A 13,972-nucleotide genomic window follows, 5' to 3' on the forward strand; every position below is an offset into this window, starting at 1 on the left:
AAGATAAGCATATTCCGGTTTTTATAAATACCATGGTTGAGAATTTTTACTTCTGTATCTTAAAGATTAAGATTTTTTTACTATGTGAATGCCATAGTGCTTTTTGCTTGTTTGCTTGTTTGTGTTTTTTCTTCTATTTAACTTGTGTTTTAATAGGAGGAAGCTCCAGGAACTCCCAAAAAGAAGGAAACTAAGAAAAAATTCAAGCTTGAGCCACATGATGATCAAGTTTTTCTGGATGGAAATGAGGTGAGAGTATCTAGTTGATAGGTAGAAATCCAGTTTTCCATAGGAAAATTTAGAAATATCTTTAATGCTTTCACTAAGAAAATAATTTAGATAAATCTAACCATGTAGATATAAAATTTACTCTTTTTAAAAATCAATAGTTTATCTGGCCCTGGACAGTGTGGCTCAGTGTGTTGGAGCATCATCCATATACCAAAGGCTGGCAGCTTCAGTCACCAGTCAGGGCATGTACAGGAGGCAACCAGTGGATGTTTCTCTCTTTCTCGCTCTTTCTTCCCCTTCGTTCCTCCCCTCCTCTCTAAAATAAATAAAAAACATACTTTAAAAATCAATAATTCCTCTGAATTAAGACATAAAATTTATGAAAAATCAGTCAGAATTAGTTTCAGCTGTGTATGAGTGATAGGAAACCTGAAATGACAGTTACTTAAAATAAATGCTTATTTCTCTGTCATCAAGGAAATCTGAAGGATAAGCACTACAGATAATGGTAGATCTGAACTCTCCCTTCCGTGTGAAGGATAATTCCCTCATGGTCCCAAATGACTGCCAACCTTGTATCTGCATCCAAAGGAGGGAAGGAAAATGAGGGACCTGTGTCCTCTTTAAGGACACCTTCCAGGAAGCCAGCAGATTCCTTTCTTGGATTCCACTATCCAGAACCTAGTCACATGGTCATGCCTACCTGCAGTAAAATCTTAAGAAATAAGCTTTTTGTACTGGGTGGTCATTTGCCCAGCCAAACATGCAGGATTTCCATTGCTATCAAAGGAAAGAGAGCAGAATGGTTAATTTAGTCATTAAACCAATACAAAAGTATTAGTTATATACTGGCCATTGAATTGTTGTGAATTTCAAGATCTATCTCTTCTTCCTATACCTAATAAAAAAACAGTATATGTAAAGTAGAAGTAGTGATTCTGGGAGCTATGAGTTTGAAATCCTAGGAAAGCTTTTCAGGAAATATGTGCCCTAGGCTCATTTCGGACACAATTGCATGAGAATCTCGTGTGTGTGTGTGTGTGTGTGTGTGTGTGTGTGTGTGTGTGTCTGTCTGGTTCTGTAATGTGTCCCAGGGTGATTCTGATGTGAACCCATGCTTAAGAGCCACATAATTGAAGACCACACATCAAGCATTGGCTTTATGCCAAAATATTTTTATAGATTCTAGGAATAGCATGGTACATATTCTTTTCTTAGATGCTCTTATTGTCTAGCAAATGTACAAACTTTTAAACATGGTACTGTGTTACAGTGTGTTAAGTGTAATGATGTGAGAATACAGATTAGAGATAGTTAATGTAATCAAGAGGATAAGGCAGTTCTGAAGATCCTAAACACTTGAGCTGAGCCTTGAAGGATGATTAGCACATTACCAGGTGCACCAGAAAGGTGTTGTAGACCTGTTAGGCAAATGAAGTAGTTTGAGCAAAACCACAGGTGCTTGCATTCCTGAAAAGGCTAGATTTTATTCTGTAGAAAGATGTAGCAAAGAAGCATGCTTTCAAACGTACAGAGGTGGGAAATGTCTTTAAAAATTGTTTTTTTAGAATGCTAACTGGCAGAAGTGATGTCTGTGGATCTGATTTCCAGGGGAAATGTGCATAGTTAAAGAAGAGAAGAATGGAACCCCCAGTGTTAAAAATAGAACCAAATCAAAAGACAGTACCAAAAAGTTCTGGTCAAAATAGAACCAGGAAATGGAAGGAGTATTGTTATTTATAGAAATTAAGAGATAAATCTAGGAGTTTTGTGGATGATGATTATGCAGAGTTTGATTGTTCTGAATGAAGTCAGTTTCTGTTCTATAAAGTAAATTAAGCTTTAAAGCAGTGGTTTCCAGTGTATGTGCTACAGACCTTCCCTGGGGAAGTAGGCAGTGAAATTATTACAGGGGGTCATAGCATCTTTATGTTCACTAAGCGTGATGTTTTAATAGTGGTTTTTTGTATCTCATCCATGGGAAAGAACAGGGTGGGGTTGAGAGCTGCCAGATCTGTAATAGATCCTGGCTGGAATCTATTTAACTGTGCTCTTAACCCAGACTATTCTGCTCATGCCAGTGTACATAATTATATTAAAGAAAAAAAGGTTGTAAATTTTTGGTCTTCAGGTTGAATAAGTAATAGTTTACACACATGAACAAATTGTTAAAAGCATGTAAGTGCGTAGAAATTTACTTAAGTGCATTACAGAATTTATAGTTTTTTTAAACAATTTTCTAACTGGAGACAAAAACAAAACAAAATACTACTGAAGGAAAGGTCTTTGAAATTTGTTTACCTTAAAAAGCAGTTCTCATATGTTAGGAGGTTGGAAATTACTCTTGTAGACCTAAAACAGAATTGAGCTTAACTTTCTAATGTGACCTTAAAACTTAAAGCACTGTGGTTTCTTGATTCCTCTAGGTATTCGTGTGGATCTATGACCCAGTTCACTTTAAAACCTTTGTCATGGGACTAATTCTTGGTAAGTACAGTCTCTAAAATTTAGAAAGGAAAATAAAAATGCAGATGCCATAAAGAAAAATATTTAATATAAAAAAGTTATTTTTTTAAAATATACTTTAAAGTCAGAAGATAAATGATAAAATGAAGAGAGTATTTGCAACACATTAAAGCAAAGATATTTAAGAGATTAACAACCTGGTAGAAAAATGGTAAAGATAGCTCACAGATAAAGAAATACATAACCAATAATCATGAATGATACTTAATCACACTCATAATAAATACAAAGTAAAGCAACAGTGATTAAGATAATTTCAGAGTTTGATAATATCTAGTCTTAATGAAGTTAGTCTAACTTCATGGGAAGCACCAACACTCTCCAACAATTGATAATACCTTTTCAGATTTTAAATGTATATACACTGACCCAGCTATTCTACTTCTCAAAATTTATCTCATGGCTATTCTTTTTTTTTTTCTCCTCATCTGAGGATGTATTTTTATTGAATTTTTTAGTGAGAGAGACAGAGAGCGAAAGAAACATTGATGTGAAAGAGACATCAATCAGTTGTCTCCCATATGCATCCTGACCAAGGATCAAACCCACAATCTTTTGGTGTATGGGACAATGCTCCAAGCAACTAAGCCACTCAGCCAGGGGCCATGGCTGTTCTTGATACAGTTGCACAAAAAGTCTATTCAGAAGTGTGCATTGACACTGTTATATATTCTAATCCAAATCCCTCAGATTATATTTAGGAGGGTAATTAGCAACTATCTTTCAAATTTTAAATACCTATACCTTTTGACCTAACAGTTACACCTCAACTAATTTATCTTGTGCTGTAATCAGTTGCACAAATGTACATGTAGTTTGGTATTTGTTGAACTGTTGTGTATAATAGGATAAAACTGGAAATAATTCATATTCTTCAGTAGGAAATTACTCTGAAGGAAAATGGTGAAATTGCCCACTAGAATACAATACAGCTTTTAAAGAATTAGGTAGAATGTACTGATAGATATCTAGAACCGATTAAATGAAAAAGAAATTGCAAAAGAGTAAGACTAGTATAAGCTTATTTATGTAGGAAAAAATTCTATGTAGCAAATTTAATTTTATATAAGCAGTCTCTACTAATTAACTTCTGGGGAGTGAACCAAGAATTGGATGAAGACCTCCCTTTATACCTTTTGCTTTGTTTTTATTTGTGTGTATTTTTAACCATGGGTATGTGTTATTCAGGGTGGGGGGCATGGGTAGGCAGGGAGAGAATGATTTAACAAGTAAAAAAAAAAAAGCAGTTAAACAAGCTTGATCAATAAGGTATCATAGATCCTATTCAAAAAGTTGAAACTCAAATAATTCCAACCCAAATATCTGATAGCTGTTGATCACCTACTAAGTACTAGTAATGTTGCTAAATATTTTATATGCATTATTTCATTTCATCCTTACAGCAACCTTTAAAAAATAGGAGCAGACACATATTAAATATAAAGTAATCTAGCCTCAACAGGGTTAAATAACTTGCCCAGGGTTACTTAGCTTATAAATGATATAGCTAGAATTTAAATCCTGATCTTTTTTGCTCTAAAGATCTAATAATCAGACTTCTAATTTCTTACAATTATTCAGTGTGGTCCCACTGTACTTAGAAAAAAACTGGAGATACTTGTATACAGTTTCCCTAACTACCAAAAATCATATGTATCACCACCTGAATGCACCTAAATATAAATAGTGGTGATAGTTATGATTTGTATGTTATTTTTTATACTTGTCTGTATTTTTTTACAATATGCATATATGTTACCATGAAAAAAATCCAATAAATGTTGTTTAAGTTAAAATCTTAGTCTCTAAAGATTTTTCCACATAGGATGGACAGGTCTAATATAATTTTTCACTTTGGGAAAGAAGTAGGAATTTTACTTAGCTTATCCAAAAAGGTCACCACAAGGTGACCTTTTCAATTTGTATCTGTCAGAGCTCCACCCCAGAATCTCTAGAGAGGATCTATTGAATCTTTTTTTGTTGTTGTTAGTTTTGTTGTTGGGTTGTTGTTTCTTTAAGCTCCCCTGCTCAGTAGACAGATATCTTATAGTCAAAAAATAAAGTAGACATTGCTGGAGAACAGTAGCAATTGATCATTTAAGGAGCTAACAATTTCACATTTTTTGACAGCACTTTTTTTCTAACTATATGTAATTTATACTAGAAAAATCTTAACCTAATTTAGGAACAGTAGATAAAATGTTAAAGAGAATTATGGAAAATGGTTGATAATTGACCATATTTTATCTATAAAAATGGCAATTTTTAATATATCCTATATAATAAAAGGCTAATATGCAAATCGACCAAACGGAGGAATGACTGGTCACTATGATGTGCACTGACCACCAGGGGGCAGATGCTCAATGCAGGAGCTGCCCCTGGTGGTCCATGCACTCCCACAGGGGGGAGCGCTGCTCAGGCAGAAGCCGGCTGGTGAGCGTAGCACCGTTGGCGGGAGCCTCTCCCGCCTCCATGGCAGCATTAAGGATGTCCAGCTGTTGGCAAGGAGTGGGCCTAAGTCAGCAGTCAGACATCTCCCGAGGGTTCCTGGACTGCGAGAGGGCGCAGTCCGGGCTGAGGGACCTCCACCCCCCTAGTGTATGAATTTTGTGCACTGGGCCCCTAGTTTTTATATATTTATGTTTCAGTTTTCCACCCTAGGAATATGTTCACTGTTACATCATCCATGCCATTTAAAATTTTAATCTAAAAGTTATCTATGTAACTTTGTCATTTCTTATTCCAGTGATTGCAGTGATAGCAGCCACCCTTTTCCCTCTTTGGCCAGCAGAAATGAGAGTGGGTGTTTATTACCTCAGTGTGGGTGCAGGCTGTTTTGTAGCCAGCATTCTTCTCCTTGCTATTGGTAAGTATTGTTACTAGTAAAACTGACTTCAATAAGGTAGATATTGAGTATTTAGAACTGTAGTCTGGAGCATCAGTAATTAACAGCATAATTTAAATTGGTAAATAAAAAAGTGTATGGACTTACTTTTTGGGTCATATCCCAAATCTGACTCAGACTTGAAGGAGTAGTGTATATGCTTGATTAGATTTGGTCTATTCTGAAGAAAAAAGATTTAATATGGCTTAATGTGCACATTGATAGGCTTTAAAAATTAGCTACCACAAGGATGTTAATATTTTTACCATGATTGTTTTTTGTTAGACATAATATTTTCAGTAAAACATTTTTATATTTTGACTTAAGGCAAATGAAACATATTAAATATTTAAATTCTTTGTATATATTTAATAAATGATTCTAAACAATTGATTTACCATTAGGAAAAATCAATTTGTATCTATGTGCCAAAATAAGTTCTAGATGCATTAAGGAAATTTAAAATGTTTTTTAAAAATTAAACAAGAACACATAAGTAATTTTTTTTTTTACATTTCTGGATGTCTTTCATAGCTAAAAACAAAACAATATAAAAACCCAGTTTAAAAGAGGATATTAAAAATATGTGATTAATAAATACATGAAAAATGCTCATCACTAGTAATCAAACAATAATAAAATAATGAAGTGGGGTTTGTCTATTTAATTAGGAAGATTATTTTGAAATGGAAGCACTCAGTGCCAAGAAGGGTTTGACTGGAAGGAAATGTACATCAATATAAATAGTGGTGATAGTTATGAATGATTTTAATGGTATTTTTTACACTTGTCTGTATTTTTTACAATGAGCATGTTACTTACCATGAAAAAATTCAACAAATATTATTTTACTTAAAATCTTAGTCTTTGAAGATTTTCTGACATTGGGTGGGCAGGTCTAATTTAATTTTTCGCTTTGGGAAAGGAATTTTTCTTAGCTTATCCAAAGTTGTCTGGTGACTTTTTACTTATATATAATTCCTTGAACCATCTAGAGCAAGCATGTCAAACTCAAAGGCTAACATGGTCCAAATAAATGGAGTTTGACATGCTTGAGTTTATGTTAGCATGTGGTACTGATTTCTGATTATTTTTTCCAACTGATAAGTCAACTTTTCCACCAAGACATATAGGAGTACTTCTGCATAAAAATTAAAAACAACACCCACATTATTTACCTAGTACCTATTGTTAGAGGACATATTTTGACCAAGAGTATCTGAAGTGAGTGCAAGTTATTCTGAGGTTCTATGATAATTATAGACTCTTATGTTTATAAAGCATTACTCCTACAGCCCTAAGCAATTTCCTTCTGTATATGCCTTCATCCTAGACATCAAGGTATGTTTTGAGTTGGTGCCTCCATCTGTGGGCCCAGGAGCTCAGCTAGTATTTTCACTCAAGTGGGTTTACAGGCCTCTTTTTTCTATCAGATCTCTGACTGTGTGAAGCCTTTCTACCCGCCTTTCATTTTTTTCCTTCCTCTAGCTTAGTCACCTTGAGAAAATCCCCTGATGCTTTACATGTAACACAGCACATTTGTAGGCCACGACATACTGTGAAGCAGGTAAATAGTGGTAGTGTATCAAGAATGAGAAGCCATAACTTTATTCTGACATTAGATGTAATCAAATGGTGTCTTCTGGCACCGTTCTCAAACCCTTGAAAATTGGGAAGCCCTTTGAAAATTTTCAGCAAAGGTTTAACTCCTTTAACTGAATAGAATTAACCCACTTGCTTATTTTATTTTTTTAATCCTCACAGGAGGATGTTTGTTTGTTTGTTTGTTTTAGAGAGAGAGAGAGAGGAAGGGAGTGGGGGGGGGGGGGAGAGAAAGAAAAAAAGAAAAGAAAAATATCAATGTGAGAGAGAAACATTGATCAGTTGCCTCCCGTATGAGCCCCCAAAACTGAAACCTGGGTACATGCCCTGACCGAGAATTGAACCGGCGACTCTTGGGTGCATGGGACAATGCTCTAACCCCCTGGTCAGTAAACTGTGGCTCGCGAGCCACATGTGGCTCTTTGGCCCCTTCAGAGTGGCTCTTCCACAAAATTAGGAGTACCCTAATTAAGTTAATAATAATGTACCTACCTATATAGTTTAAGTTTAAAAAATTTGGCTCTCAAAAGAAATTTCAATCGTGTACTGTTGATATTTGGCTCTGTTGACTAATGAGTTTGCTGACCACTGCTCTAACCAATTGAGACACACTGACCAGGGCCACTTGCTTATCTTTTACTTAAACCACTATTCACAATAATTTATGGTTATTATATTGTTTTGCATTTTAAAATACTGTTTCTTGCCTGGCTGGTGTGTCTCAGTGGTTGAGTGTCTACCTATGAACCAGGAGGTCACAGTTCAATTCCCAGTTAGAGTACATGCCTTCGTTGCGGGCTCAATCCCTAGTAGGGGACGTGCAGAAGGCAGCTGATCAATGATTCTCTCATCATTGATGCTTCTATCTTTCTCTCCCTCTCCCATACTCTCTCTGAAATCAGTAAAAACATATTTTTTAAAAAGAGATTATAAAATAATGTTTCTTCAGTGTATTTTCTATAATTTTTTATTTTAAATATACTATGGATTTAAATAGCATTGTGCATTAAATAATCTTGTGAATTAAACCAGAAAATAAACCCAACATTTTGTTGTTTTTGTTAGAAAATACAGTTCCAAACCTACTTCAAACAATTTTGATCTGTAGCCCACTTATAAACTGGGTATTTCATTTATATTCTATGAACTATTATATATTGGTCAAAATTATATTTGGTGCTACTTTGAATATGTATTGTTAATATTGCCATTTAAAATAAGACCTTTGGCAATTTTCTAAATGTGTCACTCTTAGTGTTAGAAACAGTATGACAATATATGTCACAGTGATTTTTCCATTAGTCTTCCCCTTTTGACCATGGTAATTTAAGGTCACATAGAGAAAAACCATAAAACATATTAGAATTCTGCTATGCCCAGTTTAGATATGGTGAGAACTTAGATTTTATTTGTGTCATTTCTATATTGCTTTTTCTTGGATTTGAGGGAAAATTTCATGCTGTGAACCATCTATCTTACAACCCTATAAAGCCTATCATAGCATCATAATTATATTTGGAGAAAAATTGTGCAGCCTCCTTAAAAGATGTTCATTATTTTTTATTAGTGGAATTTATTCTTAAATCATAATTTCCAACATATTTGCCTTTTCTGTTTGTAGCACAGTCTTTTAGAATATTTATATTCTTTTGTGAAAATAGAAAATACTGCCTAGCTGGTTTGGCTCAGTGGATAGAGCATCGGCCTGCGGACTGAAGGATCCCAGGTTTGATTCCAGTCAAGGGCACATGCTTGGGTTACAGGCTCGATCCCCAGTAGGGGGGTGTGCAGGAGGCAGCTGAACAATGATTCCCCCTCATCATTGATGTTTCTATCTCTCTCTCCCTCTCCTTTCTATCTGAAATAAATAAAAATATATTAAGAAAGAAAATAAATTACCGCTGCATAAAAGTCAAGGCAGCTAAAACCATTTCCTTTTATTTATCCAAAGCAAAATAATGGAAGAAGCATACATGAGCTTCTTTTAGGCCTTAGATGAAAATAGTGATATAATTGTCTGTAAAGAAAACAAAAAAAGCTAACATACTTGACTAGTCTGTAACATTCATGTAATCATTATGACTTTTTAAAAAAATAGGAAAATCACTCAGCTCTATGTAATTGGTAAATTAAGAGGAAACTAAATTTGTTTGTGATAACTCATTATGATAAACTTTAAAATTCTCTAATTCTTCTATTAACTAACCACAGTTTTGTCATATATTGCTCTGGAGGTAACCACAAACCCTATTTGTTTAAATGATCTGGCTTTCATTAGCATTATATTATTTCCTAATATTGGGAGAGGGTTTTTGTCCTTTAAAAACAGAATTTTTTAATTTTTTGAAAGTATAACTTCTAGGAAATGTTCTCTTATTATTCAAAAGTTCTCACTCACAAGACTTATCCTGTAGACAGCGTAGGCAGGTGGCCTTGGACCCAATGTTTTCATTTTCATTTTTAAAAACATCAGAAGTAATAATATGTATACATGTATATAGTAATGAATATATGCAGTATTGTATTTGTATTTAAGCCAATATGGTCATAAAAGTATAATTTTAATTTTTTTAAATATATTTTATTGATTTTTTACAGAGAGGAAGAGAGAGGGATAGAGAGTTAGAAACATCGATGAGAGAGAAACATCGATCAGCTGCCTCTTGCACACCCCCTACCGGGGATATGCCCGCAGCTAAGGTACATGCCCTTGACCGGAATCGAACCTGGGACCCTTGAGTCTGCAGGCCGACGCTCTATCCACTGAGCCAAACCGGTTTCGGCTAATTTTTAATTTTTTTATGGAGAATTGCTGAAGTACTTAAGGTCTGGGGAAGTCATCGTGCAGCCCTGCTTTTTCCTTTTTAGAGACTTCTTAAGATACCTTCATTCCTTATTCGCATTTATTTTCTTTTTCTTATACCATGGTCTTGTCCATACTTAATGTGCAACTGATGGCTGTGCTTCTTGAACTATAACATAGCAAATTGCATAAACCATAAGTATCTATCTATGAAACAGCACCCAGCTGAAAAAGACATAGAAGTAACTTTTTTAATGGCATTGTAGTATTATGCCCTCAAGTTCAGAACAGAATGTTCTGTGCCTAGAATACTGTGATAGCTGCTAAACTAATCAGAATTTAATTGTTTAATTTAATTTAGGGTGCATGTAATGTGCAAATAATAACACTCTGGATGCCTTCTCAGTTTTTTCTTAATAACTTTTCCCTGCTGTCAGAGTCAATGTTTGAATTATTTAATTAGATTTTTCTCCCACAGCTCGTTGCATTCTATTTCTCATCATTTGGCTCATAACTGGAGGAAGGCACCACTTTTGGTTCTTGCCAAATCTGACTGCTGATGTGGGCTTCATTGACTCCTTCAGGCCTCTGTACACACATGAATATAAAGGACCAAAAGCAGACTTAAAGAAAGATGAAAAGTCTGAAACCAAAAAGCAGCAGAAGTCCGACAGTGAGGAAAAGTCAGACAGTGAGAAAAAGGAAGATGAGGAGGGGAAAGTGGGACCAGGAAATCATGGGACAGAAGGCTCAGGTGGAGAACGGCATTCTGACACAGACAGTGACAGGAGGGAAGATGACCGATCCCAACACAGTAGTGGAAACGGGAATGATTTTGAAATGATCACAAAAGAGGAATTGGAACAACAAACAGATGGTGATTGTGAAGAGGAGGAAGAAGATGACAATGATGGAGAAACTACTAAATCTTTACATGAAAAATCATAATCTGCCTAATTTGGGGACTAAAAAAGTGCAAGAGGTTGGATTTTCTATGTTGGCTGATCATCATAATGCATACCTGATATTTGTAGCATTCTTTAAGTCCACTTACTGAAATGTATTTGACATCCAGGGACTATTCAGTCCTTCATTTCATAGAATACTATTATTGGTACAGTCAAAAGCCATTTATAAGTTTTATCTTTTTGATAATTTTACAGTACATAGGTCTCATTAATTTTGATAGTTGTCAAAGGTGCACTTTCCACAATGACATTTAGATTAATGGCATTTTTGATAGTTGTATGGCTTTTTACTGTTAGACTAATCAAAATAATTAAATGGGTAAAAAAAGAAACAACAAAATTTCAGATTATGTGCAGTTATGTAGCCACTTCACAGTTTCATTGAGATGAAATGCTGAAACTCACTGTTTTTGACAGTTAACTTTTGTTGATTATAAAATTACATCAGGAAATTTCTAAGATTCTGAGTTAACAGGGTTCAAAAGCATTCTGTGGAAATGAGCCAATTAGTATACTGAAACAGCACTTGCAGGTTAGCTACAAATTCTCCTTTTCCAGCTTAGGAAATCCAGACTGGTTTGTACATCGGATTCAGAGAGAGGTGGTCATCTCCAACAGAGAAAGCAAGCAGCGTGGGGTGGGAGGTGATGGCTCTTCTCCCCATTTCCTTGTCATAAAGTAAAATGTATTCTGTATATAATTTACAAATAAACATTTTATTTTAATTGTTACTTATTATTTAGACATTTTCCTAACACTTAAATTTGTAAAATTAAGACCATTTAAGGGTATGTTTTTAGAGAAATGGAAGTTCCAATAACCCACAGAACATCTGTGATCTTTCTACAGCAGCTTCAAGTTTTGTGCCAACATTCCATGTATTTGAATGAGTAAAAACAATCCTTATTAAATAAGAACAGACTTAAATTAGCTGTTTGTACGCCTTAATGTTCATTTTGATTTATCTTAAATCTCTACATTCTGAAGTGGGTACTGTATTATCAGACCTGGAGGCACTGCTATGAAAGATAATTCACTGTTCTAAAATATCAATTTAAAATAAAGAGCATACAAGAAAACGTAAGAAAACCATTGGACTCTAATTGCTTTGAACTAGTTTTACAGTTTGATTTTATGTCTTGCATATCTTAGTTACAAATCTTTGGAAAAATCTTGAATTTATTTATAAGCATAATCATTCCTTGGAGTTATACTCTTATAAACTGATAATGAACATTAAATTATTTTCCTTCAGTCACAGTGAGAGCATTTTGCTTTGTAGTTGAAATAGGTGGAGTGTGTAGGTCTTGATTTTTCTTTAGGCTGTTTCCCATCTAAATGTTTAAAGATATTAAATTTTTATTGTGAAAAAATATACTTTCTGTGAACTGACACATTTTATTACACATAGCTTTATTGCTTTTTTTTTTTTTTAGCTTCTTAATAATACTTCTTGTAAGTGGACAGAAGTGTGGCTGGTTGGTATTAATGTAACTCTACCAAGGCTGCAGTCATTTAAAAAATTTCCTCCTAGTAAATATTTATTGATTTAAGTGTAGGGCGTTTTCTCCTCACATTTTCAGAGCTCTCCTGCATAATTTCCACAGTAAGAGATGCATAATTATAGCTTCTGAGCTTCTTAACCACCAGTAGCATTACTACCTATTTTGGGTTATGGTAATGGTACCAAAAGTGTTTTTCAGAAATAAAAATAACCTTTACTACTATGACAATACTCAATATTTATCTTAAAGCTCTTTATAATATATGTATTATATCTCCTCTTAAAAACCTTTGTTGCATGGCAGGAAAGTCAGCTTCTTAATAATGTTTATGTGTTCTTACAAAATGTTAGTACAAATTTTTATAAATATCTGGTGGTCCCTGGGGGAAATGTCATTCTTTGTTAGAAAGCGAATTAGAAATTTCAGCTCAGTGTCTTACTATTTAAGGTTGTGTACTTTAAACAAATATAAAAATCAAAAGGCTGCCACTGATATACCCTCAGAGTAGGTGGCTGTCTTTGTTGGCTAATATTAAATATTCTTATGCCAGAGCATGGAGAACTGTTTACATTAGCCAATGAAATGGTGATTTTAAAAAAAAAGAAGAAGAACTTCAGGTTTGCCATACTACTGAAAAGTCTAAGCGTGAAGCTTTGGGATCATGTAGGATTGATTTATTGTGGAGTGAGTATAAATAGGCCTAACTAAGCAGGATTGACTTCACCAACTAAGTCCACGTAAGAATAGTGCATTTGTGACTGTTGTTAAAATCACTGTATTAAATAGATTGTTTTTCTTTTTACCTCTATTGATTTCTTTAGTTTGTAGTGGTGATGATTTTTAATGTTTCCCCCCTTTCTGGTTTTATATAATAAGTACCAATTAGCTGCCAACTATAGAGAAATCATGAATTTTATTTTTTTTTTAATTTTTATTAGGAACTGGAAAATAACAAGTACAGTTGATTGTCATTATTAGTGGTAGTTTAGTTCTGTAAAGTCACCACCAAAATGCAATTAACAAATACTTCCCCAGGCTATTGTTCTGTGAGCATCTGATCACATTTTCATTAGCCAATAATACATAAACTTGTTTGAGGTGTCTTTCTGTTCTATTGATTTATTAATGTTGAACTCATGGTCAATAGCACTATAACTTCATGCCTGAACAAAGCTTATATAACTCGTGTGTTTTCTGCATAAGGCATATCACAGCCTTCATTCATTAGAAATATTAGACAGCACTTCAGCACTACATTGAAGGGCCATTTTAAACAGCAAGATCATCAAAAATGAAAACAAACAAACAAAAAATAACAAACACCAGCACTAAATAGAGCTAAGGACATTGTTAAAATTATGAGAGCTGGAACAAGAAAAGGGTATGTCACCTTGTCAACCTCAACTTGGGAACATAAGCATTGGGCAAGTCAAATTTTTCACCACTACAC

The 13,972-nt window shown here is 34.4% G+C and overlaps 1 protein-coding gene across 2 annotated transcripts in view; it reads left to right on the forward strand.

The window, feature by feature from the left end:
* The window catches only part of SEC62 (SEC62 homolog, preprotein translocation factor), a 30,516-nt gene extending 18,410 nt beyond the window's left edge, over nt 1–12,106 (forward strand). For both annotated transcript variants that reach the window (XM_079766676.1, XM_079766677.1), the window contains 4 exons: nt 157–249; nt 2,658–2,718; nt 5,507–5,626; nt 10,528–12,106. In XM_079766676.1, coding sequence (XP_079622802.1) covers nt 157–249; nt 2,658–2,718; nt 5,507–5,626; nt 10,528–10,997 — 744 coding nt within the window. In that variant the 3' untranslated portion in view covers nt 10,998–12,106. The remainder of the gene's footprint in view (nt 1–156; nt 250–2,657; nt 2,719–5,506; nt 5,627–10,527) is intronic.
* Nucleotides 12,107–13,972: the final 1,866 nt, after the last annotated feature.

Source organism: Cnephaeus nilssonii (assembly GCF_951640355.1).
Source record: "Cnephaeus nilssonii genome assembly, chromosome: 3".
NCBI lineage: Eukaryota > Metazoa > Chordata > Mammalia > Chiroptera > Vespertilionidae > Cnephaeus > Cnephaeus nilssonii.